We start from the raw sequence: 19,999 nt of genomic DNA, 5'->3' as shown, positions 1-19,999 counted from the left end.
GTACGTACATGTGGGTGGGTTAATGGAACCCCCTTTCCCCTGGACTCAGGTGTCAACACCCTCTCCCTCCACCCCTTTGAACGGAGAGGAGGATCAACATAAGGGCAAAGGTTTTCGACAGTTTCCCATGTACGGAATAAATTAACCGCTGCTGTGGACAATGTGTGTGAAAGCTCAACACAGACACACACACAAGGTAGTGTTTTGAGTTCTCAGCCTCTCCTAAAGCCTGTGGTCATATTACTGAGCACGGGGTCAAAGGTCAAAGCCAATGAGCCGCCACATACAGAAGGAGCTGTGTTCTGACTGAGCTGCCTCTCGGCTTTTCTTCTGTGTAAAACATCGGCCTCTTGGTGTGTGTTTTGACATGATGAAGTAGGACGCGTTTCTGGATCAACACCCTCATGCACGGCACAGATGTGTGTCAGTCTCTAAAAACTCATCATCCCAAATTAAGATCTAGAAGCTTCTATTTTAGACTTGCGACCCAGATTTTTCCCGCCACATCATCACGGTCATCTGCTGCTTTACCTCCTGTGGCTTATCTCGGCTTTCAAAGAAGATGAAAAGAGATATGATAGGGATGTATAGATGTACACACACACACACACACACACACACACACACACACACACACAATGGTCATCAGCTTAGTGGCAGGTCTTTCGCATACTGAACCCAGGGCTCTAATCTGCAGATTGTCTTTGTAACAATAATCTATACACATTATGAAATTGAATCAGAGGCCGTCACACACTGAGGGAAGCAATCACTTTTACTACTCGCAACCTTCATGGTGGTTTATCCATATTGTACAATCCACAGTCCAGATGAATCCCCTTCCTCCTCCTCTGATCCTGGGAAAAACACCCATCACATATGCTGTTTGTCCTTGCAGTTTGTCTCATTGTAGACTTTGTATTATTCGGCCCATTTATAAGCCTACATAACTGCAGCCGTTGATTACTTTTTGTTTTATGGTTGCATAAAACTAAGCTTTCTGATATGTTGGTGGCATACAGAAGTCAATAGAAATGTGTAAACTATGAGAGACGGCTTTGTACCAGGGGTTTTCAGATATGTTATTTACTAAGTTCACATAATACATACATTTCTGTTTATTTAACTATTACAAGTTCCCAAATTGCACTATATGACAGTGTATAATTATATTATTGTATAAGAAATGATATAAACTGTGATGTTAGATGAAAAGTTATCATCTCAATGTAGTCAATCACAATAAACATGGTGTATTTCTTTATCTGATTATGATCAGTCAGTGTGATGTGATGTTGCATTGTGTGTGCAGATTGATTTAGAACATGTACTAAAGAACAAAAGTTGATATTAATCATTATGAATCTTTTAATGTAAGATAAAACAACTTAATACAAGGCTATCTTCTTATTTCCTGTATCCAACTCATTTTTAATTAAGGAAATGATTTGTTTTTTCAGTTGACAGCAACAAATCCGCCTACTACAACTTCTGGATTGTCTTATTAACCTGTTTATGTATTACAGACTTTACATATCAGTCGACTTTAAAAGATATTATCATCTCATAAAATGTGACGCATTGTTATAGATTACCATACCAGACAGTAGCCTATATCATGTGACAAAATTGAACATTATATTTATTATTTTTGCAACTTTTTCTACTTTTAAGCCTTTTTTGTTTTATATTTTCCGATATTTGTGAATAAAAACATGAGAAAGTCATTATTCTTCCACAAAAGTCCAAACTGATGATTGCAGCTGCGGTTGCAGGTAGTGGACACGTGGCGGCGGTAAAGTGCTGTGACGTCAGCGTGACCTCACCAACATGGCGGCGCCCGTCAGCAGCTACGGCTGGTTCGCTTCCGTTTCTAAAAAAGTGGGAAGTTTGCTGTTTAATTCAGTTTGCATTGCACAAACAGCGAGGTGCAGTGCCAAAATGGACTCTGTGGGGCCAACCAAGGTTAGACAGCTATTCTTATTCATTTTTAAGGCTCATCATTCAGTGTATGACAGATGAAATATCCGTAAAAATAATAAATTCGAGATTAAAACATGCATTATTCAGCTGCTGTTGCGTATTCTGACTGCTTGTACGTTATATAACGTGCTAAGTCTACACGGCTGGCACACATTTGATATTATCGTTATAAGCTACACAACAGATGTATCATTATTCCTCTTCCTCAGCTGGAGTTTGCAGTGCAGATGACATGTGAGAGCTGCGCAGTTAAAGTCAGAGCTGCTCTGGAGGGAAAACAAGGTAATAAAGCGTTCAAAGGTCTACGATATTAATGCATGTTTACAGCCTCTGGAACAACTCTCTGTACACTACCTGCTTCATCTGGAACTGACAGCTCTTTGAAACGGCATATTAGAAACAGTACAAATGAGGACCATAACAAACCAGATAATGTCAGCCAGCTTTTATCTGTCAATGGCTGTGGGACCTTCTTCATGCATTCCAGTTCCCTGTGTAGCATGTCACATTACTCAGCAAGGCACGTTTCTTTATATAGAACCTTTTCTAGCAAGGCAATAAAAGGCCTGAATCTACAAATAACTGTTCCGTCTGTAGTATCTAACATGTTCATAGGAAGTTACCTCAACAGATCTGTGCAATTTGGCACAAGTCACTAAATAGTTAGTAATAACGTTCAATTGTTACACTTCAAATGTCGTAATCCTCATGTAATCCCAAACTTGTGTTACATAGACACATTTTGTGCACAGCCAATCAGCTGGAGATGCAATATTTCTACAGGCAAGCATGAAATGCAAGATACATGCACAGAGTAATGTTTCTAATTGTATGAATGAATATCCACTTGGGTTTATGGTGTAGAGCAGCTAATTTAAGGAAATCATCCTGGAAATCAGCGTAACAAAACCAAAAGAAGGGTTTCAATGTATGTTATTTAGTGTAAAACATAAAAGCAGCCTCACTTTTCAGAAGATGGAAACAGATCTTTGTCATGTTGCTTGATGAGTGGCTTGGACTATTCTCTTTAATTATTCACCTCATCATCTTTGTAGTTACTCTGCTTGTTTGTGTTTGTGTGTGTCTGTAATGTATCATTGCCTTTGTTGTGTTTGCAGGAGTGAAGTCTGTCAGTGTGGATGTGGGTAAGGAGGTGGTGTTGGTGGACTCCACTCTCACCGCTGCAGAGGTGCAGGCTTTGATAGAGAGCACCGGACGCAGGGCCGTGCTAAAAGGCATGGGAGGATCAGAGCAAGGTGAGAAACTGCAGGACTGGAGTACGGCTGGATATGAAACCACAATACCTATATACAATACAATACAAGTGTTGTAAATGTTCCAAAAAACAGCTTAGATGTTTCATGTTTTTCACCTTTAATCAATTGTAGACAAAGTAGATGAAAAGCAAAGTCCAACCATACATAGAGCTAAACACAAAGTGTGTGTGTGTGTGTGTGTGTGTGTGTGTCAGCATACATTTACAGTTGTTTTGTTAGCCTTACCATAATGGATTGAATCTTGAGAAATAAAACATTTACAAATCACTTAAATATTTTAATCAAGCATTATTGATATCTGTGTTTACAGTCTGGGTCTCCAAAATGCACAGGGAGCTTTAAGCACGTTGCACATTAATACAATCTATGTATTCAAACATAGGAAGGTGAAATGTCCAATACAAAAAAAAAGAAGAACAGTTGAAAACATTTATATAAAAACAAGAAGTAAAAATCTAATAATAAGATCAAATAAAGACACTTATAAAAACATAGGAAGTCAAAGTTAAAAGGTGCACGTTGTACCACAATATATGACATGTATATTACAATATGCACAGAGGTGTATGAGTTTAAGTGTTTAACAAATCACCTTTTTTTAATAATCTTACAAATGTCTGTGTTTTTTCTGAAAGATCTGGGTTCAGCGGTGGCCATGCTGGCGGGTGTGGGGAAGATCCAGGGGGTGGTGCGCTTCCTGCAGCTGTCGGAGCAGCGGTGCCTGATCGATGGGACCATTGATGGGCTAGAGCCCGGACCCCACGGCCTCCATGTCCACATGCTGGGGGACCTCACAGAGGACTGCCTCAGGTAACAGGGAGTGGGTGAACAGGCTGCTCCGGTTAAAGGGAAAGTGATTTAAAGTGGCAGTGTATGAGGCACTTATATGTAGTCACTGTAATACCTACAGTTTGGAGAGGCAGACAGGAGTTAGAGCATGGAAGCAAAGCAATCCCTTCCTTATCTTACACAGACAGCCCTTCCTAGTGAGAAACTGAAGCTGTTATCTGTGCTCTCTTTAAAGCCACCAGACTCCATTGGGGGAAAAAACAGTAACTTTAGCTCACACAACACAAGAGTTTCTGGTTTAGCGCTGCCTCAATCAGGTATTTTTTGGTGGGTTTTTATGTGACTTTCATGAGACCAAAAAACATCTAATAATAGTAACCAGACACTCCAACCTGGTGGACCTTTTTTAGGTGGCTGAAATACATGTCTCATGATCCATTTTATAGTGTCTTGAAATCATTAATGTTGGTTCATTATCAAAGCAGCTATTAAATACAATGCTTTTCTGTTGTTATAGTTGTGGAGAGCACTATAACCCCTTTGGAAGACAACACGGCGGTCCAGGGGACTCTGAAAGGGTACATTCTTGTATTTTTGTTATAACTCAATCAAAAATAAATCCCCATTGTTTTAGACTACTTGCTCCATGCTGTAGATCCTTTGTATCAGGACATTTATAAAAGAAGTAAGTAAATAATGGATCTTCTCTCCATAAATTCTGACAAAATCACTCCGGGGATTCAATAAAAAGTCAACACAAGCCAAATAAAAGATGTTATACTCCTGTCAGATTGCCAAATATGTCCCACAGGAGCCATGTTCAGCAGTTCAGGTGCTACATTTTCCATTAAATGTGTGACAGAGCTGGAAGTTTGACGCAGTGCTCCCAGGCGCACATGCTGTGTTCTCCTTGTGTTATTTATTCACTGTGTGTCATTGTCGCGCAGCATGTCGGTGATCTGGGAAATATTGTCGCTGGACCAGATGGCAGGGCTTCATTTAGACAAGAGGACAGTCAGATAAAGGTATACACACACACACACACACACACATACACATACACAACATTTTGCACTTGTATAAATGAACAATATCAAAAATGACACACGTCCTAGGGGGCTTTATGTCACCCTCTGTCCTTATCCCCTTGCAGTGCAGAAAAGCTCCCAAGAAACCCTTAAAATAAAATCATGATGCCCAGGATGCTGAGTTAGTCAAATGCATTTAAGGGACATGAGGATAAGGAATACATGTTTAAAAGTTGACATTAAGAAAACATTTCTGAATTATAATAATTTTGAAGAAATACTCGAAAATTCAAATTTGGAAAAAATCACATCTTTTTAATTTCTCCTTCTGTGATACCTTGGTGCACCCTGCAGGTGTGGGATGTGATTGGCCGCTCGCTGGTGGTGGATGCGGGGGAGGACGACCTGGGTCGGGGCGATCACCCGCTCTCCAAACAGACCGGGAACTCTGGGGAAAGGTGGGTCAGAAGCTGGGGTTTCACACGGCGATAAACACAATGAGGTGAAGGGGGATGAGTCGCCTCAGCTGGGCACTCTTCAAGTTTTATTTGAAGCACTTTAATGACTACTCTTCAATATTTGTATTGTTCTAACCGTATAAATTGTTATCAATCTGTTTTTAATACGTGTTTAGATTAATCAGTATGGAATTCAGATTTGAAATGATTTAAAGAACGACATTTTGTGCAAACTGCATTTTAAATAGAGCAAAATTGGATAGCTTTGTTTTACTACTAGCTCCAAGGTTGGGACTAATGGTGATTCATTATTCATATGCATTCTTTAAAGCTGTAGTCAAGTAATTGGCTTTTTGAAGCAGATTTTTAAAATTGTTTTAAAACACTCTCTCTTTGTCCCTCGTCTGCAGACTGGCCTGTGGGATCATCGCCCGATCAGCAGGTCTTTTCCAAAATCCCAAACAGATTTGTGCGTGTGACGGGGTCACGCTGTGGGAGGAGAGAGACCGGCCCATCGCAGGGACAGGCCGGAGCAAAGCCAGCACAGAGACCCCCGCAGCACACCTCTGAACCTGAGAACAAACACCTATCATAACTGTACCCTGTGGACAGCAAAGGGCACACCGGAGAGAGATGCAGAGGACATTTGCTGACAGAGGGTCGAAGCTGGAGTGAGGAAAACAAAGAGCACTTAGCAAAACACACAGCTGGACGGACGACCAAAATAGCCTTATTCTCATGATTTGTTTCTTTGTGGCTTATTCAAATCCTCCCACGGTCGCAGTCTGTGTCCTCTCAGGGTTTCAAAGCTGATTAAATCCACATGGGACTTTGTGACAGTCACCTTTGATTAGCTAGATTTCAGTTAATATGTTTGTATAACCAGTCCCTTCTGACACTCCTGTCATATCACTGTCTCTTCTGATGTATTGGCTGGGATAAATGCGCTCTGGTTTGGCATTAAAATGTCTAAGTTAATTATAGACGGCTCCTTAAAGCAGTAGGAGTAATTATTAAGAGGAAAATCAAAACACAAATAGGATTAGAAAGCAGTGGCATGCTAATATTTAGTATAGTCACTGTCATGGAGACTTAAATACCACTTGTTTTTATTGGGAATGCATTGAAAAAATAGCAACAGAATAGTCCAAATAGATCCTTAAAAGGTTGGGAACTTGGTGGAATCATCCAATTATGGCCACTCCTGGTAGTAAATGTTGCATTAACATTGACACTTCCTAGTTTAGGGATTCACATAGGCCGTCATGGATGCACCACAATGTGATATCTTGAATTAAACATCTATAAAGAGGCACAATAAGAGTGTGATTGACGTAAAAAACCATTGAAATCCGTCCCGCTGTAATCTGCTTTTGGACTTCCTTTTTGTCCTCCATTGGTGTGTTCATTTTGAATCCATAAGGTGGTGTGAGTGACTTGGTTAAGAGAGATTCGAAAGAGCTTGGGAGAGAGAGTTTAATTCCACAGAGAGTGAAAGGCCAAGGGGGGGGGGGTTAAAGTTTGAGGGAGGGCTTCTTTGAGGGACTGTGCCCTCAGCTGTCTTCACAACATGGAGTGTACAATTACCTTAGAACCAAACAGAAACCTGACAATCTGCTTTAAATCAACCGTTATTGTGTGAATGATGATTGAAGTATAATTCAATGACGTAAAACCTCAACCTGTTAACTCTTGATGAAGACATCAATATCGGCACAGTGTGTGTGTGCAATGTATTGGCCATATGAGAGTGTGTAGCAAGATTTGCATTGATTTTTTTTAAAGCAAATTGAGCATCTGTCTTGTCCTGGTAATGCATGAATAGACTTATTGAATTTTCTCCCAAATGTCCACTCGCTGGTGTCCTTTTCCATCGGTGTCGGAGGGCCTTGAACGCATCTTGAATGTACAATCGATGTTTGTTCAAATGATCGATTCACCTGTGGAGCATTTTCGATTCATAATTGATGGAGGTGTTGGAAAATGGTAGAAAATGTCCTTATTTACTGGAGTAGAGTCTTTAAAACCCTCTTTCTAATAAAAAAGTGATATAAATAAGAGAAACTGGAACATTTAAGAAGCTAAAACAAGTGATTGTGTTTTTGCTGATTCATTTCCTGCTTGAATCTGTATGTCATTAGCAATCATGTTAAGCTTGATCTGTCCTTTTAAGTAAATGTGTTATCTTTTGTTCATGGCACATAAATGAGCTCTATGATAAAACTCCCCTTGGAGCAGAGCCCTATGGCTTTAGAGGCCGCCTTTGTTCTTCGGGTTCCTTTTCATGACTTAAACAGCTTCATACAGCGGCGGAAGTACATTTACTCAAATACTGTCCAATTTTGAGGATTTACATTTTATTACTTTTACTTCACTACATGTCTTTAATACTTAACACTGAGGTGCTACAAATGTGGATTACTAACGTGAAATATAATCAACAACTCAAGGACTTTAGTTTACCTGGAGTCACATAGCTGTACCTTTGATAACACTTCAATGCATCAATAATTATAATCAAAACAAATCATATATGTTATTCTGAAATGGACCAATCTGCAGAATGAGTATTTTGATGCTAATACTTTTGTACTTTTACTTGAGTAACATTTTGAATGCAGAACCTTTACTTGTAACAGAGGATTCCTACACTCTGGTACTTAAAGTACTTCCCTCCACCGCCCTTACCTTGATAGGACAGAATACGCAGTTACCTATCTACGCAACAATCCCCGGCTTTTTTGGACATGATATGATTTGAAAAAACGGGGGGGGGGGGGGGGGGGGGGAAACAAATAAGCATTTGGTTTTTCTCATTTTTGAAAGAAAAATCCATTTCCTGAAAATGTGGATATTATCACTCAATAGGACAGAATACGATGTTACCTACCCCATGCAGCAACCCACAGCTTTTTTTGAGCATTTTTTGGACTTCTTCAGAATCCCTTTATGTGTCCCGAAAAGGAGAGATGTACATTATTACACCATCAGAAGTACAGCGCAGATAAAGTCAAGAGAATAAGACTTACATATAAAAAAAGAACTGAGTATGCACACAATATTATTATTAGTAATAATAATAATAATAATAATAATGATGATAATAATAATAATAATAATAATAATAATGATGATAATAATAATAATAATAATAATAACAATAATGATAATAATAATAATAATAATAATAATAATAATAATAATAATAATAACAATAACAATAATGATAATAATAAAAGCAGATAAGTGCACCATTGTAAAATTTAAAATGTAGAGAGATTGTAAATGAATTGAGAGAAAGGTATATTGAGGGAATATTCTACATATTTTTATATGAACGGTTATTGCACATCAGGGGCAGTCTATGTGTGTGAGGTGGTCTTTCACTTAAGTACAAGATCTGAGTACTTCTTCCACGACTGGCTCCATACTCTGTGTGCACTGAGTGTACTGGGTGTTACTGTTATTGAGCATCCTCTGGTGCAGCAGCAGCAGCAGCAGCCCTCCCCCTCCGCCGCCTCTCCAGCAGAATGCCCGACATGCAAACGGAAGCAGCCGCTACCATTTTGAAACACAGCACCGCCTAGGTAAGATGGTAGATCCTTTTATTTAATCTCCTTTCTTCTTGCAGTATTTACTCTCTCTCTATCTGATCCGCACGGGAGCTTATTAAACCCGATGTGTCTTTACGCGTGCGAGTTTGTGCCGGGTATGTTAATGATACGACGACCATTGTAGTGCGTGTTGTTGCACGGAATCTCTCGGTGTTGCACTGGATCCATTCCTGTGCGGAAAAAATGTGGCTGCTTACTGAGAGCCAGCTGTACCAGGTGTTCAGTGTTTAACATTGTCGCGTGTTTTCAGTGTACATGTGTGTGTTATTGCTTGTTTTCGCCTTTATAGTGTTTTCTGTGGATACCCATTACGCATCCTGTGTCGCCATTCACGCTATCCACATGGACAATACATTCAAGCTGTGTTTAAACCAACTTAACTTGTCGCTTTTCGCCATTTTTGTTGTTTTTCTCGCTTTTTAAATGACCCTAGTGTGAGAATGTGTTGACTCAGCGTCGTGCTGCGTCATCAGAAAAGCTGCTTCCCCCCTTGTTATTCCTCCCATGAACCCAGTGTAAATGCAGCAGCCATATGTAACACAGGGGTACAGTACAGGGAACTTGCTTTACATTTTTCTCTTAGCAGCTGTACAGGAGGTGTAGTTCCGTCAGCAGCTGACTGGAGCCTACACCAAAAAATAGAAATGTCATTCTTTGGTGTCATGTTCCTCTTTGCCCTTTGATTTACAGCCGGCCATAAAGGTTGTTCTGGTGGAGGTAAAAAGAAGGTGTCGTCCAACCTGTAGAAACACTCCTCAGTTTGACATGTTAGAAGAGTGAGAGGGGGAACACAAAAGGGGCCTTTCTGTTCCACAAAACCCCAAAGATCGTCACCATTAATGCCATGTTAATTGGAGGTTTTAGTGTAAAATGCTCCTCTGGGTGTCTCCTGTGTATCATAGCAGAGCTGGTAATTACACCTTTCCAAATCTGTAACGAGATCCTCCTTTTAAGCTGCCTTTTTGCTCCACGATAACTATTGAAATTACCAAGCTTTTATCTAGAGACAATGTGTATCCCTTGCTTCCTCTTCTGTATTTACCTAGCCTGACTTTATGGCCAGCTCCTACGCAAATGTGTGGTTTTTAAAATTTGCAATATTTGAAATCTGGCTTCCCATTCATGCACAGAGCTTCCTTATCCTCTCAACTGAATTGCTGTAATAGTTAGCGCTTAGTCTTTGCACCTTCAGCTTTATCTCTGAATAATGAGCCCTGAAAAAAACCCTGAAAAGCTTGGTCAGCTATTTCCCTTTGCAGCCAAACCCCCCCCTCTTGTATTTAGATAATTGCACCCCTGTACCTCCATCTCCTCCTCGGACTGAGCTATAGGTGTGGTTTTGTTCTTGCTGTGTATTGTGTTAGGCAGAGGGGGAATTGCATTTACTGTACTTAAGTACAGTTTTGATGTGCTTTACTTCAGTATTTCCATGTTATGCTACTACTCCAGTACAATTTAGAAGCCAATGTTGTACTTTTTACTCCACTTCATTTATCTGACAGGCAGCTCTACACATTCAGATTATTAGCAAATTCAATAAAAAGTCAATTACTTAATATACATTACATATAATTGTAGGTCAAGATATCCAGCAGCAGTAAATAACGTAGATAAAAACACATTTACCAGCTGTTACAGACACAATACATTACGTATAACTAATTATAATCCAGTAATTGAATACGATTATGAAATCATCCATTACACATTAGGAGTACTTTTGGTACTTGAGTATATTTTCATTGCAGGACTTTTACTGGTACTTCTACTTTACTAAAGTACAAACCTGAGTACTTCTTCCCCCCCGTTGTTAAGTAATCCTCTGTTTTGTCTCTAACCACCGTCCTCCCTTTGTGTTCCTCTGCAGCGCCATGGACAAGAGCAACACAGTGAAGCTCTTCGTGGGCAACCTGGCGTTGGACACCACCCAGGAGGAGCTGTCGGCCATCTTCGAACCGTACGGCCAGGTGGTCAGCTGCAGCGTGCTGCGACAGTTCGCCTTCGTCCACCTGCAGGGCGAGGGCTCTGCCGAGCGAGCCATCCGGGAGCTCAACGGCCGGGAGTTCCGCGGACGCAATTTGGTGGTGGAGGAGTCGAGGGGACGGCCGCTGCACTCCACCAAGGTGTTTGTGGGGAACCTGAGCGGGATGTGCACCACGGAGGATCTCCAGCAGCTGTTCCAGACATTTGGGAAAGTTCTGGAGTGTGATAAAGTTAAAGGTGAGCGAAAACCCAATAACATTTTGTTAGTTTAATGTACTGCTAGGAGCATCTCTCAAGTTGGGTTAGGTGTAAGACAGGGAAAAAGCTGTAGGGCGGGTAAGAGATTATATCTGTTTATAGATGTAGATAGATAGATATATACTTGATTCATCCCAAATTGGGAAATTATGTAGTTACAGCAGCAATGTGTTCAGGCATTCAAATATAATAAATATAATAGAATAAAGTTTAAACATAATAGAAAAGAAACAGCATATATATATATATACGTTTCTACAGTAGAAAATACATATATCACACAAACACACAATATCAAATAATATAAAACACTTTAGGGTTCTGCTGTTAGTCTGTGTGATGCGTTATGATGCTCCAGTGCAAAGCTCCTGCCTCCTTGTTGTAGAGATGGACAAGGTGGTTTCCTTTGGCGTAATTCACATTTCTTCGTAGAAGTAATAAGAAAGTGCCCGTGGCAATGCCACTTCGATCCTAACTGTTGTCCCTGCGCTCAATGACAGCCAGGCATTCCTCTTCCGCAGGCTATGCCTTTGTCCACATGGAAAACAAGGAAGACGCGCTCCAGGCCATCGAGGCCCTGCACGGCACCTCGTTTAAGGGCCGCCCTCTGTCCGTGGAGCTGTCCAAGGTCCAGCCCAGCAAGCAGGCCCCGACAGGAAAGATCCCCTGTGTAAACTGTGGGAAGCAGGGCCACTATGCTGGAGAGTGTCCCGTGGGGAAGCCCTCTCTGGAGCAGTACCAGAGTCAGGCGGCCGTGTTGGCTGCCGCTGCTGCTGCTGCCGCCGGCCTGCCTCTGCAGGTCCAGCAGAGCGTGCACAATTCAGTCTACAACACCTCCACCTTTGACCCTACATACGCAGCTCTCACTGGGATCACCACTGGCACACGCACTGATGGAAACCCAGTGAACCCAGCTGTGTATGGGGCCCTCGCCAGCCAGGTGTATGGTGCCAATGTCGCCAGTCAGCTTTATGGACAGGTGGCCAATCAGGCAGCTCTACAATCAGGGGCCACCCAGATGTACAGCTCCATGACTCCCAACATCTACGGCCAGATGACCGCGAGTCCTGCAGCTGTTGCAGCTGCCGCCGCGGCTTACTCACCTCAAGTTTACGCCCCCAGCATGGCCAACTCCCACGTCTACCTGACTGCCGCTCATGGATTAGATATGTCCTCAGCAGCAGCATCGGTCAACCCTGCCTACACCGTATCTCCAGCGATTTACGGTGGCGCCGGGCCAGCCTACGCTCACATAAGCGCCCTGCAGGATCCTACAGCCATCTTTGAGGCAGCCAGACAGGCTCACTACTTCGCCCAGGGCCAGCAGGTTATGGCTGACCAGCAGCAGGTGGCGGCCGCTGCGGCCGCAGCAGCTGCAGCAAAGTCCGGCGAGAGGGACCGCAGTCCGCTACGGAGGTCAGTCCCTCTGCTGCCAGACCCGGTGATGAAGCCGTTCATTTACCAGAGAGCCAAGCCACGGCGACCCCTGCTCCCCACGCCCGCTGGCCGAGCGGCAGAAGAGGCAGCCGAGGCTGCAGAGGACCCCATGGCCAGGTAGGACATCACCTTTCAACCTCTAAATCATTCCCAGAGAGCTGAGATGTTTCACTGTCGCTATTCTGCTCTACCTCTAGGCTTCAGCTTCTCTTAGTCGTGCTGTCACGGTCTTGTCGGCACGTTTCATTCCTTTGATTAATGCTGGATCTTCCATCTTCTTTTTCCGCTTTGTCACTCTTGGTACTTCCACTGTCGTTCATCCTGTCCCTCTTCCCACCTAAACCCTGGTCTCCCCACCTTCCCTCTGTATCCCCCCTCCTCCTCTCTCGTAGGTACTATGCCGAGTACTACCAGCAGTTGCAGCAGTATCCTCAGTTCCAGTACGCCTACCCTCCACCGGGTGCGATGGCCGCCCTCCAAGGCATGCAGGGCATGCAGGGGATGCAGGCAATGTCGGGGATGTCGGGGATGCCTGCCGTCGCCGCGATGTCCGCCCAGTCGGTCGCTGCGCTGGAGTCCCTCAGGCCAGTGGTCCCCTCAGCTGCGGCAATGGCAGCCGCCATGGCTGCGCCAAGGGTGTATGAGCCGCCGTTGCCGCCGCCCACGCGCAAGGAGGCCATCCTCCGCCGCCCCGAACTCTCCCTTCACACGCCTGAGCCCCCCTTCCGATAGTCGCACACAACTCTCTGCCCCCACCCCGCCCTCTTTGCCCGAACCCTCTTCCTGCTCCCCAAACTTGACCACCTTACAGCAGCTGTATGTGTGTGTGTGAGTGTGTGTGTGTGTGTGAGTCTGTGGGTGGGCTTTGAGACTGGGGGCTCCTGGGTTTATTAACCTGCTTTACGAGGGACTAACCTTGGTCCTGTTTGCATACACACAGTGCAGCCATGAAAGGGAGGCTCTCTCAGTGGTACGGGCATTCTCTGTGCGTCTCCTTTTTACTTTTTGTCGTGCCAGTCTCACACATGTGCCAGTATTAGACTGACCCTGTCGGTCGTTTCATATGCCTTTATTTCCGCAACCCAGTTATGATTTTTCTACGGCCAAATCTACGATAAAAGACATTTTTATCAGCCATCCTCCTTAGGCCTAGATCAGTCAGGGCAGCTAATTTGAAACCTTTTTTGCCTTATGTTGGAGAGTTTATACATTGTAAAGTAGATGGGGAGTCAGTGAAACACATATTGTGTCCTGGTTGCATTGCATTGTGTCCAATAGAACCAAGGTTGACGTGTTATGGGGGGGAAGGGGTGTTTGTCTTGAATGTGGTGTGAAAGAGAGATTAGTGCGGGCTCTTGACCTTGCAGCGCACAAACGCAGCAGCTTAGACTGCGCCTTGCAGTAAAAACAAAGTAAAGCACACATGATACGTACTGTAATGTATGTTTGGATCTCTCCTCGACCCCTTTTTCCCCACCTGTGCTCTAACTACCACACTGGAAGACACTGCCTCACCTCTCTCTCTAACTACAGCTGCCTACCTCTCACAATTTCAGCGCAGAGTCTATTATATTCCACGCGTTTCACCCAGTCAGCATTTTCACTTCCTGCTCCTCGTAAAAGGCACAGGGTCAGCAGATAAGGGAGGGTGGGACTTTTGTAGATATTCAGTTTTAAGTCCTCCTATGTATCAAGAGGCCTTTTTAAAAAAATCATAGTGTATGTTTTGTTTGTTATTTGAGTAGTTTTACATGTTTGAAATGGGGTGTAGTGAATTGTAAATGGAGAAAGAAACACCTGACTGACTGAGCTGTTTACAAAGGATCTCTTCTGATAGGGATCTTGATATGTGACAAGCTCACTTATGTGCCTATAAGCTTCGAGTGCATTAAATGGAGGGATCTCCCATTTTTTAAAAGTGCTTTTTAATCATTTCATGGAGGGGGGGGGGGGGTAAAGGGAGCTCACAGGGCTATACGCTTTTGGTCTCCTGTACATGATTTCTTTCATATCATGAGGGTTTTTAAAAAGCCACAATCTGAGCCTCACGGGTTCATTATCAGCCGCTGGTTTTAAGCAGGAACAACAGTGATAGCACCAATGAAGTGAGAGATCGGGGGGACGTGTCTTCCAGTTGCCCCTACTGTCCTACTTTTTTTCCAAAAAAAACCAGACCTGCTGCAGATCGTCGCTGCAAAAAAATTGTAGTGCCTGTTTCAAACCGGTTTTTGGATCTGGTAGGTGGGGTTTGCCGCCTCCGGGTCACAACAGCTCGAGTCTCAATCTCGTCCCGAGGGGGCGAACCCCACCCATTTTGGGTCTGCAGTCACTTAAAACAATCACTTTTTTGCGACTACTATTTGCCTGCGGTCTGATGCACACACAGACATCCCCTCTGAATCACCTTACTGCCTCGCTGTCCCCCCCTTCCCCTCTACCCCTGTGGTTTTTAGTGGTTAAGTGACTTTTTTGCATCTCACAGTGTAATATTTCTGTGTTGTATATACAAACACATACCAGTTGCATCCTTTGTAGAATTATGTGGTTTGCGAAATGTCTTGTTTGCCATGTTTGAGACCGTATTTTTTTTTTAGAGAAGTATTTTAATTTTGCCTTTTTTTTTTTAGGAAAAGACGACAAAAAGATTAAAAATCGGCATGCTTTTTATTGAGAATATGTATACTATAATCATTATTATAATAAAGAATGTTTGGCTGACTACTGTGGTAAAACAAAGCAAGGGTTTGGACATTTCCCCTTCTTGTTTATGTTGTTTTTCTCCACTATCTGTTTTTTCTTGTGTAAAATGACCACCAGACCCATTTGACTGGGGGACCCGGGGGGACTCAGGTGTAGATGCTGGCCCAGCTTTGCTTTCTTTGGTCAGGGTAAGTGCGGGTTGGTGCTCCTTTCTCTCTCCAGCCTCTCAAAATGGGTGCAAACTAACATTTCAAATGAAAAGGAGTTTTCTTGACCGAATTGAATCAGGCTTTTGAATTGATTTTTCATCAATGCTGCACGCTGTTGAGCGCTGGGGAGAGGCACACAGATAGAATGGCCTGGGTGCATTTTGATCTGTGGAGCAGTTTCTGGGGTTGGTGGGTGTTTGCGTCTGGTCTGGTGTCTTCCTTGCTGCACCAAATTCTCCCCCCCCTCCGTGTGTCTCTTGTGTCCACTCTTACTCACAGACCTGCATGTGTGATAATCTGTAACTCTGCCGCAACCTCAACAACAAAAAAAAAAGAAATTAAAAGGGCCGCGACAGTCCAGCTCTGAACTAACTATCTCAACTGAATTAGGTCACCGGCCCCCCGTGGAGCGGCCAGCGTGCAAACCTGTGTGAGCGTGGCGGCGTGAGCCATGGGGACGACTTTTAGCGCGACGCCACCGCAGTGGGGACATGTTCGCTCTCTCCTCACCACCAAGGTAAATGACCAAGAAAAAAAAAAACGAAACCAAAATTCAAAAGCACTGACCTCTCTCCCCCCCCCCCCACCTGCCGCCCCCTCCTTTGACTGTGCCTTGACCAAACACTTCCTCACCCTCCTCTCCTCCGCCATCACCCCTTCCTCCCCGATCCATAACTCCTCCTCTGCTGCAATGGCAGGGTCATCGGTGGGGGGGTGAGGCTAGGACCCCCTTTCAAAAGTCCTGCCTAGCATCATGGCCCGCTAGTGAATAAAGGGAAGTGTGAAAGTGTGTGTGTGTGTTCAGAAATCAGAATTCCTGTATTCCTCTTAGATTAAGGGTGTGTACAGGTGAGAGAAGTACTCAGATCTTGTACTTGAGTAAAAGTACTCAGATCTTGTACTAAAGTAAAAGTAGAAGTACCAGAGTGTAGGAATACTCTGTTACCGTTAAAGTCCTGCATTGAAAATACGAGTAAAAGTAAAAACAGTATTCTCATCAAAATGTACTTAAAGTAGCGACAGTAAAAGTAGTCATTGTGCAGATTGGTCCATTTCAGAATAATATCTCTGATATGTTTTAATTATTATATTATATATATATATTATATGAATTGTAGTGGGGTAGAAGTACAAGTCCCTCAAAATGTATCTGAAGTATTTGAGTAAATTAAAGTTATTACCACAGTGAGAATGGATGTGTGTGTGGTTGGGTTTTATTGATTGGTGAGGCTTGGAACATGCGGACGACCCTTACCCCTCCCCTGCCCGCTAGTCGATCCTCTCCACCGCCGTATTCGTCGCCCTCACCCCTTCCCTTCCCTTCCTCCTTCCCTCTCCTCACCCCTTCTTCCTGTCCACTGTGCGCCTCTCCTCTCCGCCGTTCACACACACACAGCGCTTTTTTTTTCCCGCCGCCACCGCCGTCGCCACCTTGGATCTGGGTCCGTGGCTCGGACTCCCAACTTCCCAGAACCACCCACCTCAGACCCAACCCCCCTTACCCCCACCTTCCAGTGTTATCATAATGGCCTGGGCGTGCCAATGGACAGTGTATGTGTGGTGCCTCCCCCCCCCGCCGGACTCACTTATATGACACACAGAGAGACTTCACTGTTGGACGAGTCGCTTTGCTTGAAATGCTGGGTTTGCTTCTCACAGCTGTGGAAGGGATCTTTAACTCCCAGTAGCTCCAACTCACCTAACATGATAAACCCTCAATTTCTCCCTCCTTTGAGGTCCCTCACAGCCTGTGTGCCAAGTCAGAAACATCCTATAAGGTAGGCCTAGGTATGAGGCCGGTCTGACCTGTAGATACTCTATCTCAGGGTTCCTATAGGACTTTTCTGGTACGGCCGCTCTGTTCCTCTAACACTGGGATCAGCTGGATATGTGCTCTGTATGTGGTTTTACCTTTTGAGATTGTCCCTGAACCTAACACTCACCACCCCTCAATCATTCAGTATGTCAAATGGCCTTTGCTCTGACAGCTGCAAGATGGAGTCAAGAGGGCGTTGACTTGCCTAACATACAAAAGAGAGGGAAGAAGGAGGAGGAGAGGGATGAATAGATGAGTTGATTAAGAGGTGAGTCGGTAGTGGAGGGATGTCAACAGAGGCTTCTTAACCTCACTTTCCTGATAGTGGAGGACCCTATAGTTGATCGCCATAATAGATATACTGGCAAGAATCCTTTTCCAGAAAGGTGTGCCGGTAGGAGAACTTTGACTTCACGGTTTCCCCTTTTGTTATTAGATACTAGTCAGGAAAAACTAACCCGGTCTCACTCCCAACTCATCCAATAATACTTAAATCATGCTGTAAATCAACATAGAAGAGCGGGAAAAAAGTCTGCTTGGAGTCAATGGGAGGGGAGGAAGAAGGCTGTCCACTTCAAGTCAAGAGGTTAATCGTTTTGGTCGTGGTTTATGAAGTTTTACGTAGTTAATTTGTCCAGATATGTCAATTAAATCAACCATATTGTAGCATAAGCAACATAACTAACCTTTTTTTAAAGTACAAACATACATTTTTAGTCCAAACTACAATCTTTCCATTAGTAAGATTAGTAAATCTAAAAAGTAAAACGCATGTCACAAGCAGAAATCGACACGTCCTACACTAGAGGAGCATCGAGTCATATTGGATGAGTTGGAAGTGAGATATAAAATGATAGACAGTTAAAAAGCTGTCTCCCACCCAGGCCTCCATCATCAGGGCTTGTGGTGCTCCAGTGTTCTTCCTCCGCCTCATCCTCCCCCCCTCCCAGGTCCTCACTAAAAGGCTTCTCCGGGTGCTTGCGAGTCTGGGCTTCCCGTGCTTGGGTGAATGCAGCCTCGCATCTCTTTAAACCCCCACCCCCTGCTCTGAATTCACAGTCACACAGTACTGACAGCCAACAGCTCGCTGTAGCATCCTCCTCCCCTACTTCCACTTCCTAACCCACTCCCCCCAAACCCCTCGCCTCCTGTCTGTGGTTTGGGCAGCTGAAGAACTATAGTGTGTGCACATCTCTGTACTGTGTTGTTCTGACGGGATCCCGCAGGTTCCCTCCGTTGTCCTGCAGCAGGTATCAGCTGTGCGTCTGGAACACACTGAGCACAACCTGTAGACCATAATGCCTTTTTTTTGAGTTTACAACATGAGATTTAGCCGATCGATATTTTAGCTTTCCTAGCACATATGTGAATAACAGGTATCAGACTTTGCTCATGTTATCTTTGAAAAGCAGGAGTCATACCCATCCATTACCTCATCCAAAGGGAATTGACAGAATTGAATCCCTGCATTTATTACAAAACTCACTACATTTCTGCTTACACTTGGTATTATGAACTCTTAATGCTGCAGCGTGTGACTGTACATGTTATTTTGTCTGTGTAAGAGGCTGTCTTTTTCCATGGTCCGTGTCATTATCAAAATTTGCTTTTAGTAGCATTACGTTTACAACACATCCCATTCCCTCAACCCAGTAGTAGCACAGGTAACTACAAAAGGCCCATGTAGCTAAGCTCCTTCAAGTAGGTTAATGGACCAAGCCTGGTGTAGTCACATCTGAAAGCCTGATTAATTATATCATCCTAGTTTCCAAAGACACATCGAGAGGTGACAGTATAATGCGTTACCTCCAGACGATAGCAATCTGTATATGAGCCCATTTCAAGGAAATCTTGTACCAGCACAATGTTGAATGGGATGGGAGGGTTTGATGAATGTTAGCTGCGTCAACATGTTTACTGTGAATGACAAATCCTGATATAAACGCAAATTATATTGTAAGGTTGTGTATGCATATATATGCCTTTTGATCTGTATTTCTTAAAATGTTTGGAGCATTTTTCAGTCTGCATGCATTAATAAAACTTTTTTTTCTCATACAAATAGCCCGGATCTCTTTTATTCTTATTGCATATGTACTATAGAGAATATCATTGTGTTTCTTTATAGACTGAACACCTTGTAGCATGGTTAATAATAGAAAATAAACAGTATAAATAACCCATTTACATGCAGCCTGTGGAATAAGATGGTTTAGTCATTGCATTATAAAGCAGGTCCAGAGCTATTTGCCTGGAGTGCAAGGGGGCTTAATTCAGAGGAGATACCTCAAGAATTTCTAATTTTTGGCAGCATTTACTCTTCATTTTGAGACTTTAAGTTCTTTGAAGCTGTTTTCTAGCAGAGCTACACTGAAACCACACAGGCCTGGGTTTGCAATTGAGGGTCACTAACAGCAACAGGTGCATCGCAGAGGCCATAAAAACCT

The 19,999-nt window shown here is 43.5% G+C and overlaps 2 protein-coding genes across 4 annotated transcripts; both read left to right on the top strand.

The window, feature by feature from the left end:
* Window positions 1-1,805: 1,805 nt before the first annotated feature.
* On the top strand, window positions 1,806-7,605 carry LOC134871513 (copper chaperone for superoxide dismutase-like). The gene is made up of 8 exons (XM_063894230.1): window positions 1,806-1,965; window positions 2,193-2,265; window positions 3,102-3,239; window positions 3,896-4,070; window positions 4,567-4,627; window positions 4,997-5,074; window positions 5,432-5,535; window positions 5,946-7,605. Exons 1-8 carry the CDS (start codon window positions 1,831-1,833, stop codon window positions 6,103-6,105), a joined length of 924 nt encoding a protein of 307 aa, XP_063750300.1. The 5' UTR covers window positions 1,806-1,830; the 3' UTR covers window positions 6,106-7,605.
* A 1,382-nt stretch (window positions 7,606-8,987) lies between these two features.
* Window positions 8,988-19,614, top strand: rbm14b (RNA binding motif protein 14b). 3 transcript variants are annotated; one of them, XM_063895591.1, is made up of 4 exons: window positions 8,988-9,122; window positions 11,017-11,369; window positions 11,912-12,944; window positions 13,220-19,614. In XM_063895591.1, the coding sequence occupies exons 2-4, from the start codon at window positions 11,021-11,023 to the stop codon at window positions 13,557-13,559; spliced, it is 1,722 nt and encodes a 573-aa protein (XP_063751661.1). In that variant the 5' UTR covers window positions 8,988-9,122; window positions 11,017-11,020; the 3' UTR covers window positions 13,560-19,614. The 3 variants fall into 3 exon arrangements, with proteins under 3 accessions (XP_063751661.1, XP_063751662.1, XP_063751660.1); XM_063895592.1 differs by having other exon boundaries at window positions 11,891-12,944; window positions 16,127-19,614; XM_063895590.1 differs by having other exon boundaries at window positions 11,891-12,944.
* The last annotated feature ends 385 nt before the right edge of the window (window positions 19,615-19,999 follow it).

Source organism: Eleginops maclovinus, chromosome 11, assembly GCF_036324505.1.
Source record: "Eleginops maclovinus isolate JMC-PN-2008 ecotype Puerto Natales chromosome 11, JC_Emac_rtc_rv5, whole genome shotgun sequence".
Taxonomy (NCBI): Eukaryota; Metazoa; Chordata; class Actinopteri; order Perciformes; family Eleginopidae; genus Eleginops; species Eleginops maclovinus.
Note: the sequence above shows the minus strand (reverse complement) of the source record. Positions and strands in the feature narration are given on the sequence as shown.